Source organism: Aquarana catesbeiana, linkage group LG12, assembly GCF_042186555.1.
Source record: "Aquarana catesbeiana isolate 2022-GZ linkage group LG12, ASM4218655v1, whole genome shotgun sequence".
Classification (NCBI taxonomy): Eukaryota; Metazoa; Chordata; class Amphibia; order Anura; family Ranidae; genus Aquarana; species Aquarana catesbeiana.
This window is the reverse complement of record NC_133335.1, coordinates 83304282-83325507: the sequence shown is the minus strand read 5'-3', so window position 1 is coordinate 83325507 and position 21226 is coordinate 83304282. Positions and strand designations below refer to the sequence as shown.

The 21226-nt window shown below is 41.5% G+C and overlaps 1 protein-coding gene across 1 annotated transcript in view; it reads left to right on the top strand.

The window, feature by feature from the left end:
* The window catches only part of SLC25A19 (solute carrier family 25 member 19), a 34964-nt gene extending 14335 nt beyond the window's left edge, over positions 1-20629 (top strand). Inside the window, exons 4-8 of the mRNA XM_073608150.1 lie at positions 972-1142; positions 10173-10356; positions 14462-14592; positions 17194-17382; positions 19363-20629. Of these exons, the coding sequence (XP_073464251.1) occupies positions 972-1142; positions 10173-10356; positions 14462-14592; positions 17194-17382; positions 19363-19374 (687 nt within the window). The 3' untranslated portion in view covers positions 19375-20629. The remainder of the gene's footprint in view (positions 1-971; positions 1143-10172; positions 10357-14461; positions 14593-17193; positions 17383-19362) is intronic.
* The last annotated feature ends 597 nt before the right edge of the window (positions 20630-21226 follow it).

The following is a 21226-nucleotide window of genomic DNA, read 5'->3' as shown; positions in this document are numbered from 1 at the left end:
CCTCCCCTATGCACGCGCACCGCGCGCACCCTGCAGGGCGCGCGGTGTGCGCGCTGTGATCACCGAGTCACGGAGACTCGGATGATCACAGATCCGAGTAAGGGGCCGGTCCCGGCCCCTTACCATGTAATCAGCTGTCAGCCAATGACAGCTGGTCACATGATGTAAACAAAATCTCGGTGATCGGTTTCGTTTTCTCCTCACGCTGACAGCGTGAGGAGAAAAAAAAAGCCGATCACCGGCTTATGTCAAAGGGACATCGGTCCCGAAGAGGAAGGAGGCACAGATGTGCCATCTGCCAGTGCCCACAAGTGCCACCTATTAAAGCCCACAAGTGCCACCTATCAATGCCCACAAGTGCCACCTATTAGTGCCACCTAGCAGTGCTGCCATCAATCAGTGCCCAATCAGTGCCCAACACTGCCACCCATCAGTGCCCATAACCGCCACCCATCAGTGCCCATCACTGCCACCTATCAGTGCCCATCAGTGCCGCCTCATCAGCGTACATCAACGAAGGAGAAAAATTAACTGTTTGCAAAAATTGATAACAAAATATAAAAAAAATATAATTTTTTTTTTTAAAATTCTGTCTTTTTCAATTTTTTTAACAAAAAATAAAAACCGTAGAGGTGATCAAATACCATCAAAAGAAAGCTCTATTTGTGGGAAAAAAATGATAAAAATTTTATTTGGGTACCGTGTTGTATGACCGCGCAACTGTCATTCAAAGTGCGACAGCACTGAAAGCTGAAAATTGGTCTGGACAGGAGGGGGGTTTAAGTGCCCAGTAAGCAAGTGGTTAAAGTACTGCATGTGCACTGCTGTCAGCTTCAGACAGGAATCATGGTGGGTACTAGCAGTCGCAGTAGGTTATATAGATTTTGTTCTGCTCATTATTTTATGTCTGTGGCCAGCCACTGTTTTGCTGTGTTGGGATTCAACTTTCTCTCTGTCTCTTCAACCTACAGTTTGTAAGTTTTGAGGCCCTAACTGAAGGTATTCATACATCCACATCCTTGGACACGCGAGCACCCGCAGTTCACTTTATGTGTGGAGGTCTGGCTGCCTGTTCAGCAACTCTCACTGTACAGCCCCTGGACACACTGAGGACACGCTTCGCTGCTCAGGGGGAACCCAAGGTAAGTTGGACTTCTCTTGAAGGGAATGCATGGCGATTGTTTATATAATTTCTTTATTTTTATGGTCTGGACTAAAAAAAAAAAAAAAAAAAAAAATGTTAAAGGCTAACTCCACCTTTTGCACCTGGTTTTGATCAAGTGGCTCCCATATATTTATTCCAACCTTATATATAGCTATTTGCCTGGAGTTGGGCTTTAAATATAATTATTGGCATTGCTTATCACAGCTGATGATAAACATACAGTGCCTTGAAAAAGTATTCATACCCCTTTACATTTTACACATTTTGTCATGTTACAACTAAAAACTTAAATGTATTTTATTGGGATTTTATGTGATAGACCAACACAAAGTGGCACATAATTGTGAAGTGAAAGGAAAATGATAAATGGTTTTGAATTTTTTTTACAAAAAAAATCTGAAAAGTGTGGCGTGCATTGTATTCAGCCCCCTTTACTCTGATACCCCTAACTAAAATCTAGTGGAACCAATTGCCTTCAGAAGTCATCTAATTAGTAAAAAAAAGTCCACCTGTGTATAATTTAATCTCAGTATAAATACAGCTGTTCTGTGAAGTCCTCAGAGGTTTGTTAGAGAACCTTAGTGAACAAACAGCATCATGAAGGCCAAGGAACACATCAGACAGGTCAGGGATAAAGTTGTGGAGAAGTTTAAAGCAGGGTTAGGTTATAAAAAAAATCCCAAGCTTTTAACATCTCACGGAGCACTGTTCAGTCTATCATCTGAAAATGGAAAGAGTATGGCACAGCTGCAGACCTACGAAGACATGACCGTCCACCTAAACTGACAGGCCAGGCAAGGAGAGCATTAATCAGAGAGGCAGCCAAGAAGCCCATGGTAACTCTGGAGGTGCTGCAGAGATCCACAGCTCAGGTGGTATAATCTGTCCACAGGACAACTATTAGTCGTGCATTCCACAAATCTGGTCTTTATAGAAGAGTGGCAAGAAGAAAGCCATTGTTGAAAGAAAGCCAAAAGAAGTCCAGTTTGCGAGAAGTCATGTGGGGGACCCAGCAAACATGTAGAAGAAGGTGCTCTGATCAGATGAGACCAAAATTTAACTTTTTGGCTTAAAAACAAAACGCTGCGTGTGGCAGAAAACTAACACTGCACATCACTCTGAACACACCGTCCCCACTGTGAAACATGGTGGTGGAAGCATCATGTTGTGGGGATGCTTTTCTTCAGCAGGGATAGGAAAGCTTGTCAGAGTTGATGGGAAGATGGATGGAGCCAAATACAGGACAATCTTAGAAGAAAACCTGTTGGAGTCCGCAAAAGTGCCACGTAATTGCAACTACTGCAAAAGCATATGACTTAGAGCTGCACAATTAATCGTTAAAAAAACGTGATCTCGATTCAACACCCCTGAGATCTCTGTTGCAGAGTTTGCGATTCTTTTCATATAACAAGTGGAGAGACTTTAGTTACAATGTTTCAAGTTAAAACTTGGCAGACTGCCCAGATGTTTTCTTTTGACAGCTGAGTGAGCAGATTCTTCCTTCTTCAAAGGGATAAAACTTCTGTGTGAAAAAAAAATCCAGGCAGTCTGCCAAGTTTTTCACAACCTGTAAATAAATGCAGGAAGTTTAACCACTTAAAGCCTAAATCTTTTTCTGACACTTGTTTAAGTTAAAATCAATATTTTTTACTAGAAAATTACTTGGAACCCCAAACATTATATATATTTTAGCAGAGGCCCTAGGGAATAAATAAAATGTCAATTGCTGCAATATTTTATGTCACACTGTATTTGCCCAGCGGTCTTTCAAACGCAATTTTTTGGGAAAAAATACACTTCAATGAATAAAAAAAACCAAAAAAAACAAAACAGTAAAGTTAGCCCAATTTTTTTTGTTTTAATGTGAAAGATGATGTTACGTCGCGACAATCGCGAGAGAATCGTGATCTATCTTCTAAGCAAAAAAATCGTGATTCTCATTTTAACCAGAATCGTGCAGCTCTAATATGACTTGAATTTTAAATCTTCATGCAGATAAGCATAGAACTCACATTTAAAACCATCACAAATACAAAATGGACATAACCTTGTATGTATATTTGCTGGGAGATTTGTCTCAACTGACATCTTCCTTTTAACCACTTGACGACCGCCGCGCGACGATGTACGTCGGCAGAGTGGCACGGGCAGGCAAAAGGGCTTACAGGTAGTCCTTGCCTGCCCGCGGGTGGGGGGTCCGATCGGACGGTCGGCAAATTCTCCCCGGCGATCGGTGGTGAGGGGGAGGCCATCCATTCCTGGCCAATGGGATCATTTCCCTGCCTCTGTATTGTATACAGAGGCAGAGGAAATGATATCTCTCCTCGGCTCGGCATTTTCCGTTCCGGCGCCGAGGAGAGAAGACTGGAATGTGAGCCCCCTTTACGTCTAGGGTACCCCCCCTAACCCCCCCCCCAATAAAGTTTTAACCCCTTGATCACCCCCCGTAGTCAGTGTCGCTAAGCGATCATTTTTCTGATTGCTGTATTAGTGTCGCTGGTGATGCTAGTTAGGGAGGTAAATATTTAGGTTCGCCGTCAGCGTTTTATAGGGACAGGGACCCCCATATACTTCCTAATAAAGGTTTTAACCCCTTGATTGCCCCCTAGTTAACCCTTTCACCACTGATCACCGTATAACTGTTACGGGTGACGCTGGTTAGTTCGTTTATTTTTTATAGTGTCAGGGCACCCGCCATTTATTAACGAATAAAGGTTTAGCCCCCCTGATCGCCCGGCGGTGATATGCGTCGCCCCAGGCAGCGTCAGATTAGCGCCAGTACCGCTAACGCATACGCCTCCCTTAGTGGTATAGTATCTGAACGGATCACTATCTGATCCGATCAGATCTATACTAGCATCCCCAGCAGTTTAGGGTTCCCAAAAACGCAGTGTTAGCGGGATCAGCCCAGATACCTGCTAGCACCTGCGTTTTGCCCCTCCGCCCGGCCCAGCCCAGCCCACCCCACCCAAGTGCAGTATCTATCGGTCACTTACAAAACTCTAAACGCATAACTGCAGCGTTCGCAGAGTCAGGCCTGATCCCTGCGATCGCTAACAGTTTTTTTGGTAGCGTTTTGGTGAACTGGCAAGCACCAGCGGCCTAGTACACCCCGGTCGTAGTCAAACCAGCACTGCAGTAAGACTTGGTGACGTGGCGAGTCCCATAAGTGCAGTTCAAGCTGGTGAGGTGGCAAGCACAAGTAGTGTCCCACTACCACCAAGAAGACAAACAGACCCATCGTGCCCTTCCTGCTGCATTCGCCAATCCTAATTGGGAACCCACCACTTCTGCAGCGCCCGTACTTCCCCCATTCACATCCCCAACCAAATGCAGTCGGCTGCATGAGAGGCATTTTCTTTATGTCCTCCCGAGTACCCCTACCCAACGAACCCCCCAAAAAAGATGTTGTGTCTGCAGCAAGCGCGGATATAGGCATGACACCCGCTATTATTGTCCCTCCTGTCCTGACAATCCTGGTCTTTGCATTGGTGAATGTTTTGAACGCTACCATACACTAGTTGAGTATTAGCGTAGCGTACAGCATTGCACAGACTAGGAACACTTTCACAGGGTCTCCCAAGATGCCATCGCATTTTGAGAGACCCGAACCTGGAACCGGTTACAGTTATAAAAGTTAGTTACAAAAAAAAGTGTAAAAAAAATAAATAAATATATAAATATTTATACACGTAAAAGCCAGTAAATTAGAATATTTTGAAAAACTTGATTTATTTCAGTAATTGCATTCAAAAGGTGTAACTTGTACATTATATTTATTCATTGCACACAGACTGATGCATTCAAATGTTTATTTCATTTAATTTTGATGATTTGAAGTGGCAACAAATGAAAATCCAAAATTCCGTGTGTCACAAAATTAGAATATTGTGTAAGGGTTAAATTTTGAAGACACCTGGTGCCACAAACTAATCAGCTGATTAACTCAAAACACCTGCAAAGGGCTTTAAATGGTCTCTCAGTCCAGTTCTGAAGCCTACACAAACATGGGGAAGACTTCAGATTTGACAGCTGTCCAAAAGGCGACCATCGACACATTGCACAAGGAGGGAAAGACACAAAAGGTTATTGCTGAAGAGGCTGGCTGTTCTCAGAGCTCTGTGTCCAAACACATTAATAGAGAGGCAAAGGGAAGGAAAAACTGTGGTCAGAAAAAGTGTACAAGCGATAGGGATCACCGCGCCCTAGTCAAGATTGTGAAAAAAAAAACATTCAAAAATGTGGGGGAGATTCACAAGGAGTGGACAGCTGCTGGAGTCGGTGCTTCAAGATCCACCACCAAGAGACGCTTGAAAGACATGGGTTTCAACTGCCGCATACCTCGTGTCAAGCCACTGTTGACCAAGAAACAGCGCGAAAACCGTCTCACCTGGGCTAAGGAAAAAAAGAGCTGGACTGCTGCTGAGTGGTCCAAAGTCATGTTTTCTGACGAAAGCAAATTTTGCATTTCCTTTGGAAATCGAGGTCCCAGAGTCTGGAGGAAGACAGGAGAGGCACAGGATCTACGTTGCCTGAAGTCTAGTGTAAAGTTTCCACCATCAGTGATGGTTTGGGGTGCCATGTCATCTGCTGGTGTCGGTCCACTCTGTTTCCTGAGATCCAGGGTCAACGCAGCCGTCTACCAGCAAGTTTTAGAGCACTTCATGCTTCCTGCTGCTGACCTGCTCTATGGAGATTTCAGGTTCCAACAGGACTTGGCGCCTGCACACAGCGCAAAATCTACCCGTGCCTGGTTTATGGACCATGGTATTTCTGTTCTAAATTGGCCAGCCAACTCCCCTGACCTTAGCCCCATAGAAAATCTGTGGGGTATTGTGAAAAGGAAGATGCAGAATGCCAGACCCAACAACGCAGAAGAGTTGAAGGCCACTATCAGAGCAACCTGGGCTCTCATAACACCTGAGCAGTGCCAGAAACTCATCGACTCCATGCCACGCCGCATTAATGCAGTAATTGAGGCAAAAGGAGCTCCAACCAAGTATTGAGTATTGTACATGCTCATATTTTTCATTTTCATACTTTTCAGTTGGCCAACATTTCTAAAAAATCCCTTTTTTGTATTAGCCTTAAGTAATATTCTAATTTTGTGACACACGGAATTTTGGATTTTCATTTGTTGCCACTTCAAATCATCAAAATTAAATGAAATAAACATTTGAATGCATCAGTCTGTGTGCAATGAATAAATATAATGTACAAGTTACACCTTTTGAATGCAATTACTGAAATAAATCAAGTTTTTCAAAATATTCTAATTTACTGGCTTTTACCTGTATATACAAATAGTTGTCGTTTTATTGTTCTCTCTCTATTCTCTCTCTCTATTGTTCTGCTCTTTTTTACTGTTTTCTATTCTGCAATGTTTTATTGTTATTATGTTTTATCATGTTTGCTTTTCAGGTATGCAATTTTTTATACTTTACCGTTTACTGTGTTTTATTGTTAACCATTTTTTTGTCTTCAGGTACGCCATTCACGACTTTGAGTGGTTATACCAGCATGATGCCTGCAGGTTTAGGTATCATCTTGGTATCATTCTTTTCAGCCAGGGGTCGGCTTTCATGTAAAAGCAATCCTAGCGGCTAATTAGCCTCTAGACTGCTTTTACAAGCAGTGGGAGGGAATGCCCCCCCCCCCCACCGTCTTCCGTGTATTTCTCTGGCTCTCCTGTCTCAACAGGGAACCTGAGAATGCAGCCGGTGATTCAGCCAGCTGACCATAGAGCTGATCAGAGACCAGAGTGGCTCCAAACATCTCTATGGCCTAAGAAACCGGAAGCTACGAGCATTTCATGACTTAGATTTCGCCGGATGTAAACAGTGCCATTGGGAAAGCATTTTATCACACAGATCTTGGTGTGGTCAGATGCTTTGAGGGCAGAGGAGAGATCTAAGGTCTAATAGACCCCAATTTTTTCAAAAAAGAGTACCTGTCACTACCTATTGCTATCATAGGGGATATTTACATTCCCTGAGATAACAATAAAAATGATTAAAAAAAATAAAAATGAAAGGAACAGTTTAAAAATAAGATAAAAAAGCAAAAAAAAAAAAAGAAAAAAAAAGAAAAAAAAAAAAAAAAAAGCACCCCTGTCCCCCCCTGCTCTCGTGCTAAGGCGAACGCAAGCGTTGGTTTGGCGTCAAATGTAAACAGCAATTGCACCATGCATGTGAGGTATCACCACGAAGGTCAGATCGAGGGCAGTAATTTTAGCAGTAGAAATAGTAAATCTAAAGTGGTAACCTGTAAAGGCTTTTTAAAGGCTTTTAAAAATGTATTTATTTTGTTTCCACTGCACGTTTGTGCGCAATTTTAAAGCATGTCATGTTTGGTATCCATGTACTCGGCCTAAGATCATCTTTTTTTATTTCATCAAACATTTGGGCAATATAGTGTGTTTTAGTGCATTAAAATTTTAAAAAGTGTTTTTTCCCCAAAAAATGCGTTTGAAAAATCACTGCGCAAATACTGTGTGAAAAAAAAATGAAACACCCACCATTTTAATCTGTAGGGCATTTGCTTTAAAAAAATATATAATGTTTGGGGGTTCAAAGTAATTTTCTTGCAAAAAAAAAATATTTTTTTCATGTAAACAAAAAGTGTCAGAAAGGGCTTTGTCTTCAAGTGGTTAGAAGAGTGGGTGATGTGTGACATAAGCTTCTAAATGTTGTGCATAAAATGCCAGGACAGTTCAAATCCCCCCTAAATGACCCCATTTTGGAAAGTAGACACCCCAAGCTATTTGCTGAGAGGCATGTCGAGTCCATGGAATATTTTATATTGTGACACAAGCTGCGGGAAGAGACAATTTTTTTTGCACAAAGTTGTCACTAAATGATATATTGCTCAAACATGCCATGGGAATATGTGAAATTTCACCCCAAAATACATTCTGTTGCTTCTCCTGAGTACGGGGATACCACATGTGTGCGACTTTTTGGGAGCCTAGCCACTTACGGGACCCCGAAAACCAAGCACCGCCCACACATGTGGTATCCCCATACTCAGGAGAAGTAGCTAAATGTATTTTGGGGTGCAATTCCACATATGCCCATGGCCTGTGTGAGCAATATATCATTTAGTGACAACTTTGTGCAAAAAAAAAAAAATTGTCACTTTCCCGCAACTTGTGTCAAAATATAAAATATTCCATGGACTCAACATACCTCTCAGCAAATAGATTGGGGTGTCTACTTTCCAAAATGGGGTCATTTGGGGGGGGGGGGGGGGTTGTGCCATCTGGGCATTTTATGGTCTTCAAAACTGTGATAGGTAGTGAGGAGTGAAATCAAAAATTTACGCCCTTAGAAATCCTGAAGGCGGTGCATGGTTTTCGGGGCCCCGTACGCGGCTAGGCTCCCAAAAAGTCCCACACATGTGGTATCCCCGTACTCAGGAGAAGCAGATGAATGTATTTTGGGGTGCAATTCCACATATGCCCATGGCCTGTGTGAGCAATATATCATTTAGTGACAACTTTTTGTAATTTTTTTTATTTATTTTTTTGTCATTATTCAAGCACTTGGGACAAAAAAAATTAATATTCAATGAGCTCAACATGCCTCTCAGCAATTTCCTTGGGGTGTCTACTTTCCAAAATGGGGTCATTTGGGGGGGTTTTGTACTGCCCTGCCATTTTAGCACCTCAAGAAATGACATAGGCAGTCATAAACTAAAAGCTGTGTAAATTCCAGAAAATGTACCCTAGCTTGTAGACGCTAACTTTTGCGCAAACCAATAAATATACACTTATTGACATTTTTTTTACCAAAGACATGTGGCCGAATACACTTTGGCCTAAATGTATGACTAAAATTGAGTTTATTGGATTTTTTTTGTAACAAAAAGTAGAAAATATAATTTTTTTTCAAAATTTTCGGTCTTTTTCCGTTTATAGCGCAAAAAATAAAAACGGCAGAGGTGATCAAATACCATCAAAAGAAAGCTCTATTTGTGGGAAGAAAAGGACGCAAATTTCGTTTGGGTACAGCATTGCATGTCCGCGCTATTAGCAGTTAAAGCAACGCAGTGCCAAATTGGAAAAAGTCGTCTGGTCCTTAGGCAGCATAATGGTCCGGGGCTGAAGTGGTTAATTAAGCCTTGTCAGTACACGGAAAGGCATGCAATAACACATGGCTATGAATAAAGGTTTGTACCAAAACGCGTAAGCTGCTGTACCTTGCACACTGTACCCTTTATTAATAAAGTACCTTTATCGGAAGGACGAGTTGGCGGCTCTTCACCACATACTCTCATGCTGTTTAAAGTGCCAGGAAGACACTAAACTTTGGAGCACCATTGGTCTCCATCCAGGGGAATGAACCTAGGCGTATATCTTTTTTTATGCGATAACCCAGACCAATATTGATACCGATGCATTGTAGTAATGCATGATTTGCAGTTTCTTTTTTTTTTTTTTTTGTGGTTCTATTACTATGCACAGCTGCACCAGATTCTGTGTTCTCTACAGTTAGTAAATCTTCTACAATGAGTCTATAATTTAATTTAATAAAGGAATCCTGAAATGAGAGACATGCCAGTGCTGACCTTCTGAAAATGCATGCTTGATGCCTGTTGCCTGTGGTACTTTTTGGTACTTTGAGAGACAGCCCTGGAACAAGTACAGACCTCACAAGTCAGAATTAAGTCAGACCTCCTGATCTGAATACTTGCACTGAGTGACCTAGAAAGTATTGAAGCCTCTATTATTTCATAAACATTTTGCAAATGCTGCCTACATAGTACCTATCTACAGGTAAGAACAAATGTGATCACTTTCCCTTAGCTGATGTGTGATGAATGCGAAATGTTTCTGAGCATAAAAAAATACTAAATGTAAAACCCTACAACAGATGTACAGTATATATCCATATGTTATGAATACTGTCTCTTTTTACAGTCCATTTGTTTTGGGAAGAACAGTTCTGTGTACATAATGATCTTCTATAAAATGCGAAGCACATCTAATTTACTGTTTCTTTCCAAGGTGTATAGAACACTCCGCCATGCCATTGTCACTATGTTCAAGACAGAAGGATTTCTCACATTCTACCGGGGGCTCAGTCCTACTCTTTTAGCAGTGTTTCCATATGCCGGCCTTCAGTTCTCTTTCTATAATCTGTTGCAGAGAGTTTGGAATGCTGCCTCACCACCAGACCATGATAAAAGAGGTGCTGAAACCTGATGGCATGTTCAGATGTCATCCTCTATTCTTTTCCACAACTAGTTACAGTCATTAATTAAAGATTCTTATGGATAAGTAAATTGTGTGTGTATGAAGATACAGTATAACCACTTGCCATCCATATAACTTATATAGCGGCAGGGTGGCACTGCTGCACTGGATCACATACCTAGTATGTGATCCTACACTTTCAGGTGTGGGATACGCATGTTCACCGCTGGTGACACGCTCCCACTGTGATTAAACACAGCGGGAGCTGATCTGTGGGTACCGCGGACTTGATGTCCACTGGCACCCACTCATCGTTCAGCACAGAGGCAGAACGGCGATCTGCCTATGTAAACAAGCTCTTTTGCACAAACTGATCAATATACACTTTTTGTGATTTTTTTTACAAAAACATGTAGCAGAATACATATTGGCCTAAATTTATGAAGAAATTAGATTTTTGTTTACATTTTTTATTGGATATGTTTCATAGCAGAAAGTAAAAAATATTGTTTTTTTTTTTCTTCAAAATTGTTGCTCTTTTTTTGTTTATAGCGCAAAAAATAAAAACCGCTGAGGTCATCAAATACCACCAAAAGAAAGCTCTATTTGTGGGGGGAAAAAAAGGCCTAAAATGTATTTGGGTACAGCGTCGCATGACAGTGCAATTGTCAGTTAAAGTAATACAGTGCCATATTGCAAAAGATGGCCTAGTCATGAAGGGGGGTAAAAATGTTCCAGACCTGAAGTGGATAATTATGCTGTGTGTGTGTGTGTGTGTACAGTATCTCACAAAAGTGAGTACACCCTTCACATTTTTGTAAATATTTTATTATTTATTATTTTTTATTATTTTATTTATTCTATCTTTTCATGTGACAACACTGAAGAAATTACACTTTTCTACAATGTAAAGTAGTGAGTATACAGCTTGTATAACAGTGTGAAATTAGCTGTCCCCTCAAAATAACTCAACACACAGCCATTAATGTCTAAACCACTGGCAACAAAAGTGAGTACACCTCTAAGTGAAAATGTCCAAATTTGGCCCAAAGTGTCAATATTTTGTGTGGCCACCATTATTTTCCAGCACTGCCTTTAACCCTCTTGGGCATGGAGTTCACCAGAGCTTCACAGGTTGCCACTGGAGTCCTCTTCCACTCCTCCATGATGACATCACAGAGCTGGTGGATGTTAGAGACCTTGCGCTCCTCCACCTTCCGTTTGAGGATGCCCCACAGATGCTTAATAGGGTTTAGGTCTGGAGACATGCTTGGCCAGTCCATCACCTTTACCCTCAGCTTCTTTAGCAAGGCCGTAGTCGTCTTGGAGGTGTGTTTGGGGTTGTATGTCACAGTGCATGTCGACATTCATGGTTCCCCCAATAAACTGTAGCTCCCCAGTGCCGGAAGCACTCATGCAGCCCCAGACCATGACACTTCCACCACCATGCTTGACTACAGGCAAGACACACTTGTCTTTGTACGCCTCACCTGGTTGCCACCACACACGCTTGACACCTTCTGAAACAAATAAGTTTATCTTGGTCTCATCAGACCACAGGATACGGTTCCAGTAATCCATGTCCTTAGTCTGCTTGTCTTCAGCAAACTGTTTTGCGGGCTTTCTTGTGCATCATCTTAAGAAGAGGCTTCCTTCTGGGACGACAGCCATGCAGACCAGTTTGATGCAGCGTATGGTCTGAGCACTGATAGGCTGACCCCCCACCCCTTTCAACCTCTGCAGCAATGCTGGCAGCACTCATACGTCTATTTCCCAAAGACAACCTCTGGATATGACGCTGAGCATGTGCACTCTACTTCTTTGGTCGACCATGGAGAGGCCTGTTCTGAGTGGAACCTGTCCTGTCTTGGCCACTGTGCTGCAGCTAAGTTTCAGAGTCTTGGCAATCTTCTTATAGTCTAGGCCATCTTTATGTAGAGCAACAATTCTTTGTTTTCAGATCCTCAGAGCATTTTTTGTCATGAGGTGCCATGTTAAACTTCCAGTGACCAGTGTGAGAGAGTGAGAGCGATAACACAAAATTTAACACACCTGCTCCCCTTTCACACCTGAGACGTTGTAACACTAACGAGTCACATGACACTGGGGAGGGAAAATGGTTAACTGGGCCCAATTTGGACATTTTTTACATAGGGGTGTACTCACTTTTGTTGCCAGCGGTTTAGACATTAGTGACTGTGTGTTGAGTTATTTTGGGGGAAGAGCAAATTTACACTGTCATACAAGCTGTACACTCACTACTTTACATTGTAGCAAAGTGTCATTTCTTCAGTGTTGTCACATATAAAAGATAATACAATATTTACAAAAATGTGAGGGTGTACTCACTTTTGTGAGATACTGTGTGTGTGTGTGTGTGTGTGTGTGTGTGTATATATATATATATATATATATATATATATATATATATATATATATATTATATTGTTAAGGAAAGCTGCACCCGGTCCACAATTAGTGCAAAGCAATCAGGTCTTCCCACTGACCATACGTATAAGCAAAAAAGTCCAAAGGATTGCTGCATTTAAAAACCTCATTTATTCGTTCGAAGATTTGGAAAGTTACATCTCAGAAAGTGTTCAAAAAGATTTCCGTTTAGGACTCGCATGCTCACTCCCTTCCTCATCTAACATTTTGATCACAGACATTGCAATTCTACATTTTTCCCCAAAAAATCACATATGGAATCAATCTATGGTTAATTGCTCATTAGTACAATTTTAATCCTTCGTTCATTAATCATTTCACACCACTGATATACAAATGGTTAACCATGTAGAGACTCATCTCACTATTCACTCAGGAACCATCACATTGTCATTCTGTAGAAAAAATATATATACATATGTAAAAAACATAATCCAAATATTTAGAAGGATACCATAAAATACTTTTATAGATAATGTATTATAAATCGTACAAATATATAAAGATCCAAATCTGTATTTAAACCTTTTGGAGTAATAGTATTAAAATTTATCCAATGAGCCTTACGTTTTCTTAAAATTAGTTCACGAACATCACCTCTCCTGTTTTTATTAATGCCTTCCAGCACCATGAATTTTAACTGGGACATTGTATTCCCCTTCTCTATAAAGTGTCTAGCTAGTGGTAACTGTATTCATATACATATATATATATATATATATATATATATATATATATATATATATATATATATATATATATATTATACGTATGTACCCATTTCTGTTATAGGATGGTGCTGATATCTAATATGTGTTTTCAATATAGTAAAAAGGAAAACGTTGATATGAAAAAAAAAAAAGCAGGTGATAAAAAAAAACCTAAGCTATAGGGGAACAAGCACTGGAAGGTTCTTCAATCCAGCTAACATGTGAAATTATCAGAAATTCTGTCTTCTGATTTCAGCACAGGTTGCTTTTAAAGCTTAATTTTAGGGAAATATGAAAAAAAAATTTGTTTAAGTATATTTAAATGTATACGTTTGTGAAATCTGACTCTGTATTAGCTTCGTATAATCTTTTACGCAACAGAACCTGGACAGAGAGAGGCTATGTATTACAAAAGATGCTGAAAGTAGTGGATTATTAATTTAAAGTGTAAGTCCACCCTAAAACTAAAATCCCTGCATCCCTAACCTATCTAGCCCTGTATAGAAGAAATCGGTATACATACCTTTTCTGAAGCTGATCCGACCTCCAGTGGTGGAAGCTCTGCAGAGGACACGGCCGGCAACGGCTGTGAAATGAATGGGAAGTGACATCACCTATAGACTTACTATGGGGCTTTCGTTGTCGGATGTGTGCTCTTCACCCACCTCCACAGCGAAACCGCAGATGACAGCTCAGCATGGGATTGGCTGCAGAAAAGGTAATTATACTGATTTCTTTACAGGGCTAGATAGATTAGTGTTAGATCGTCAATGTCTGTAGATGCAGGGATTTTAGTTTTAGGGTGGACTTCTACTTTTAGGGAATTAAAACGGAACGTAATTTAATTTCCTCTGTTCCTGTTCAAATGGTCTTATTTCTCAACTTTTATATTTTCTACTACACATATAAATGGTTACTTTTTTACTTATATTCTCTAAACAGGTAACTTGAAGAACCTCCTTTGTGGTAGTGGGGCTGGAGTGATTAGTAAAACAGCCACTTATCCGCTGGATCTGCTTAAAAAAAGGCTCCAGGTTGGGGGATTTGAGCAGGCAAGAGCAGCATTTGGAGAGGTAAGAACTTCTACTTCTTGGGCTAGGGATGGGAATGCATTGCATGTGTCATTGAGCAAAATATAAAAATACATTAAAAGAATTAAAGCAAAGCTATGAGAGAATACAAAAGGCACACATTTAATCCTGTTACAGTATGTATTCATGAACAAATAGTTAAAGCCATTCTCTATAGTTTTAGTGATTTAATTTGCCTGTAAGGAAGGACATACCACATGCAGCTGGATTCTGTAGAAATCTTGCAAGAATGCCCTGTCCTCTTCCTGTCTCTGAACTTCCAGCACTGCTGGAGTTATTAGCTTTTGGTCTTCGGTGAAACTGCTTCGAAATAGTTCCTGACCAGGACTCGCCCTCTCTTCCCTCTTCCTCTATTGAGAAAAAAATTTTCATTGCCTGTAACACGATCTGTGAATGAGGGAGAAAATCCACTTACTCATCAGATTCTTCCCACAGTCACAGATTGTACTACAGTCAATGAAAGCAATTAAAAAAATGTTTTTTAAAGGCGGCGGGTCCTCATACAGAAATGTTTCACAACATCTTCACAGAAGACCCAAAGCTGTTAACTCTGACAGCACCAGAAGCGAAGTAGGAAGAGGACGGGGCATCCCTCTATAGAAGATGTTTACAGGATCCAGCTGTCTGCACAACGGGTAGGGGTAAGTTAGCTCACTAAAGGTATAGATTGTTTTATATAACTAGACTTCAACTTCAAATGTATCTTTACATATTACCACCATTCTAACATTTCTAACAGCTATTGTGCAGTGGTAGTATGAAGAGTATAGGAAAGTGCTGTCAGTCAGGTGTTTACACAGAGTGCTTGTTGGTGGGATGATAGAGCACAGGGATGACTATATTTTTACTTTTTGTATGACTGACCATAACCCGCAATTAGCTGGGCTTCAGCCCTCGTTCACACCAATGCAATTTGACAGTTCAAAATCGCATGACAAGTCGCACCCTATTTGCGGCAATAGAACCATTCAAATTGTTTCAACTCAAGTCGAAGCGACTTTGAAGAAGATTCCTGCATTGCTTTTTTGTGATTTCATTGCAAATTGCATTGACTTCTGTTAAATGAAGTTGCAGCCTGCAATGAAATTGCACATCCAAATCACACTGATCTGCAGCTTTGAAATCGCACTGAAGTAGTGCGATTTCAAAGCCACACTGGTGGGAACTGGGGCTAAAGGATAACTATACCTAGCTTACCAGTCTTTAGATGTGGTGGCTGCTTTCATTTTTATTTTTTAGAAAAAAAACTTTTTTGGCAAGTACAGAAAACGCACGCTGGTCTTGCCAGGAATACAGTGTGCGTGTCACTTCCTGTGAACTGAACTCAGCAATGTTATCAGCTTCCCATAAACTACTAATCCTTTACATCCTGTGTAAAGGCAATAAAGAGGGAAATACATGTTTGAAGTCCAGCCTGAATTTCAACTATGTCTCTCTCAGTGACGGCAGCTCCGTTAGGGAGAAGACAGTGATTATTGCTAGTGGCTATAGCCGCCGCTAGCGATAATCGTAGGTAAGACCCGGCATGCTAGTTGTACCCAAGTTGATCGATCAATCAACTTGGTTCATTCAGCCTGCCCATACATGGTTTAAATCTTGGCTGGTTGCTGCTGAACCGGCCGAGATTCCAATCGTGTATGGCCTGCCTACCCCCTGTGTGAGAATGTCTGTAGATCTGTTGATTAATCTACACACTTTTGCCAGCCCATTCATTTTTGGCACCAGGTGCAGGGATGCACAATTCCCATCACCCGACGCCCGGGACATGGAGTGCCGGGCAGTTTACTTGTTGGATGGAGGCATTCGGGCAGCTGCGCTGCCTCCCGGATGCTTCCATACATTAAAAGTTACACCCAAGTACATAAAATGCCCCCCCCCCCCCCTCCATATATGCACTTACAAACGTAAGCGCGTGCATTGGGGCGCCTACGCCTGAAAACGTTGATTGCGATATACATGTTACATATTGCCGTAGCGTTAGCTATAGAAAATATAGGGTACTGAAGTTTGTCACCATTTTACAAGCACACGCAAATTTAAGGTTTGACATGTTGGGTTTCTATTTACTTGGTGCAACCTTGGCATTTATATTTTACCAAAAATTGGCAGATTTTTTGGGGTTTTGTGCTCCCTAAAATAACTTTAACTAAAACATTTGTGTTTTTTACTGAAATGTGTTTCCTAGACCTTTCGTGTGACATAAAAAATTGGAACTATTACTATTTTATTCTCTAGGGTGTCATAGGGCTACATAAGAGAAGAGGCTTTGTCGTTCTGGCTCCTCATTTTTTTTTAGCTGGCTCCTAGATTCAAAGCAAATTTGTCAAGCCCTGCATTACATGATTGGAACTAATCTACTTATGGTTGGTCATGGCATATTGGTGAAAAAAGTACGTCCCATGAGACCACATCAGCTATCTTGCGTCTGATAAATTTAGAAATTTGGGTTTCTTTCCTCTAAATAAAGGCCTTTTTCCCTGTAATGTCATCTTACTATCTTTTCATGAATGCTTGTTTCCTGTTTTTCCTAAGCAAGCCACTATACATATGAATACTATTATTCTGGCTTAATTATTCCATCAGGTCAGAACGTACCGGAGTCTCGGAGATTGTGTATATCGTATCTACATGGAAGAAGGCTTTAGGGGTTTCTTCAAAGGATTGTCCCCAAGTCTGCTCAAAGCTGCTGTTTCAACTGGACTCACCTTCTTCTGCTATGAGATGTTCTGCAACATGTTCTGGGGTCTGAAGGAAACCAGAGAAAGTCAAAAGGTGGACAAATAAATCTGTAAAATCTGATCTATTGCAGAGGAACTACAAGTACAGTACCATCCATGTTCTTATCTCTCTGTGAGAGTTGCTTTATCTAAGATTTGACTAGCTGTCCCAATTCATCAGTAGAGTTGGGAAGCCTAATTTTTGACAGTTTTGACCATGCAGGAATATGGCCCCATTTGACAGACCCAGACATACAGCACTTGCATCAGCCCATGGTTGCTCTATATTAGGTAGGGTTGAACATTCTATCCTGCCTGTCTGATATCCTTACAGATTGGGAGGAGAAGTCTGTTTCATCCGATGCACAATGCAAACATTGATAGGACTGTAAATTATAGTCTGTAAATTTTCGTCTACAAAAGTCCGACAGACGTCGACGGACCAAAGCCGGCGGACAATCCGATCGTGTGTGGGCTTCCCCGGACTTTCAATGGACTTTTCCAACCACAATTCTGACTGACTTTAGATTTGGAACATGCTTCAAATCTTTACGTTATAACTCCGCCGGTCCCAGAAATCCGCTCGTCTGTATGCTAGTCCAACGGACAAAAACCGACGCTAGGGCAGCTATTGGCTACTGGCTATCAACTTCCTTATTTTAGTCCGGTGTACTTCATCACGTACGAATCCGTCGGACTTTTGTGTGATCGTATGTAGGCAAGTCCGTTCGTTAGAAAGTCTGCTAAAAGTCCGCCAAAAGTCAGTCGAAAGTCTGTCGGACGGGCTGTCGGACTTTTGTAGCCGAAATTTCCAACCGTGTGTACGCAGCATAACAAGCAATTTAAGAAATTGCAAAAGTGCTCCATGCTCACATTTCAAATCTCTGTGATGCTGCCAGTTCATTATGCACAAAGAGTCTGTTTGGAAGTCTCCAGGTGCCCCATGTTGCTGCTCATGCATATGGAATCTTAAACACAGAGGTGTTGGAAAACCAGTTTCTAAGAGATCATAATAATAGAACAGATTGCACAGATAGCACTCCGATATTTCTTTATGAAAGCTAATAAAGAGGACACAGAATGGTTTATGGGTTCTAATCTGACCGGCAGAATCACATTCATTCTTCATGGTGTTATTTTTGAGGGCCTGTGTTCATATGGCTCAAAAGGTGGGTTAGAAGTCACATGATGACAACATTTTTTAGACTTTATCACCCCTCTGTTTTTCTTGTAATGTCCCACTAACTATAAAACTTAGAACATATAGTTTTAAATTGAAAAGAGTCCAGCGAGATACGGCTAGTAGAAAATAGTGGCATGTGTGTTAAATTCTTTTTCTTTCCTGCAGCCACGGTTTGATCCCTTCTATGGAGCTATTGTGGAGAGAACACAGGGATTACTACAATAGCCACTAGCCATAATCGCATGTAAAATCTGACAGGCTGGTTGTACCAAAGTTGATTTATTGTTAACTTGGATACAAACAGCGTGCCCATATATGGTTCCTGCTGAACTGGCCAAAATTCAAACCATCTGTGGCCAGCTTTAGCTCCATTAGCAGGGCAAACTGCTTGGTGGAGTCCAAACTTGTTTTAACCACTTCCGAACAAGCCGCCGCAGTTTCACTGCGGCAGGTTGGCTCGGCTAGGCAAATCAACGTTACCTTACGTCGCTTCGCCTTTTGGCCACTAGGGGCGTGCGCACGCAGTGTGTACCCGGTGCCGGTACAAGTGCCCGGCGAGCGTTATGACCGATGGGCACCCGCGATCGCTCGTGACAGAGCGAGAACCGGGATCTGTGTGTGTAAACTCTGAGAGGCGACAGATTGTGTGTTCATATTAAGTATGAATACCGATCTCTCTCTTCCCCTAGTCAGTCCCATCCCCCCTACAGTTAGAATACACCTTAGGAACACAGTTAACCCCTTGAAAAAAACGTGGGATATTTATTATAGCAAAAGGTAAAAGATTTTGTGTTTGTTTGTTTTTTTTTTGTTTTGTTTTTTTCAAAATTGTCACTCTTCTTTTGTTTATAGCGCAAAAAATAAAAATCAAAGAAGCGATCAAATACCACCAAAAGAAGCTCTATTTGTGGAAAGAAAAGGACCCCAATTTTGTTTGGGTACAGCGTTGCACGACTGCGCAATTGTCAGTTAAAGCGACGCAGTGCCGTATTGAAAAAAATGGCCTGGTCATTAAGCAGCCAAATCTTCCTGGGCTGAAGTGGTTAAACCCCACTTGGTTATTTTTACCTACAGGTAAGCCTATAATAACGCTTACCTTTAGCTAAAATGAATATCTCCTAAACGTGCACCATTTATGGTATATCTACCCTGCATGCAGCCAATGACATCACTGGCGCAAGAGCTCTGAAGGTCCGGCAAACCTTGTAGGGCTCCTACATGCCTTCACAGGAGTGGCGGCTCCAGCCAATCGCATAGCCAGAGAGCGCAAACCTGGAAGAACGACAAGGGGAACATATCAGCCTTCTCAGTGGTGACATTACAGCGCTGGAGGACTTTGTTCCAAGGGGATTATTTCATAATGTCCTAGCGTGCGATGCATACTAGCACATTATGTCATTGCATTGCAGGTTTTTTTTTTTTTTTTTTTTTTTTTTTTTGCAACATATGCGGTTAAAAACCGCTGTCTGTTGCATGTATGTGTTGGTTTAAAAAAAATGTAATCTATTTATTTACTCATAAAATCATTCAGTGTATTTTTCTTAAAACCGTTTCAAGTGCCTCAGTATGTCTCCTAGAATGCTCTGCACAGCAGTGAGGGGGACTATCAGAGCCAGCAGAGGTGTGACCTAATCAGTATACTGTTGCTCCACACTGTCCAATCACAGGAAGCCAGTGACCAAACTGTATATTTGAACTGCAAAGGAGAAAAGTGTTTAGTGGTTTGCCTGTTCATTGTTTATTATGAATGGGTTTTGGAATGAGGGACATTTCTAATTACATTGTTGTACTCCAAATTGCACAATTTATTTCTTTTTATTGTTGTTTATTAAGCTTTTATATTTGGATATCGCTGAACAAGATGCATTATATTATTTCCAGCATCTCATAACACCTGTGCTGCTTCCTCCTCAGTAATGCATATACCTCCAGTGAGGAATTACAGACAGGGCTGGAGTGGCTCTTCAATTGCCCTTTAAAGTGATTGAAAAGGGTGCCATTTAAAAAAATAAACATGTTATGCTTACCTGCTCTTTTGAATGGTTTTGCACAGAGCAACCCCGATCTTTTTCTTTTTGGGTTCCCCACCGGCACTTCTGGCTCCTCAACCCCCTGTCCCCCCCCCGTCCCCCCCCCCCCCCCGTCCCCCAAAAGCAAGCCTCTTGCTTTGGAGGCACTTGAGCAGGCTTGCTCCTGAGCCATTGGCCTGTGAATGGATATTGTCTGGTCAAACACACACAGCGTGGCTCGGTCCACGCCAAACTCTCCCCTAACTGGCTCACTGGCTGTGATTGGTAGCAGCTAGAGCTAATGGCTTCCACTGCTGTGTGAGCCAATGCAGAGAGAGACACCTGGGAAAGTCGCTGCTGTCATGCGCATTGCTGGATAGAGATCGGTCTCAGGTAAGTATATGAGGGCTGGGTGGGAGCTGCACCCAGAAGGTTTTTTACCATAATACATAGAATGCATTAAGGTAAAAAAAAAAAAAAAAAACTTCTGCCTTTTTTAGAATCGCTTTAATCCTAAATCAGCAGCATAAATGCAGCCTTTACATGCAGGAAAATGATGACTCTTGTCTTAAAGCAGGCATGTCCAAAGTCCGGCCCACGTTCCGGTTTCAGACGGCCTACCTGGTAATTTTGACATGTATCTCTTTTGTGGCCCCCAACGAATCCCCGAGCGCCAAGGGCCACAAAAGATATACATGCTGGCTGCC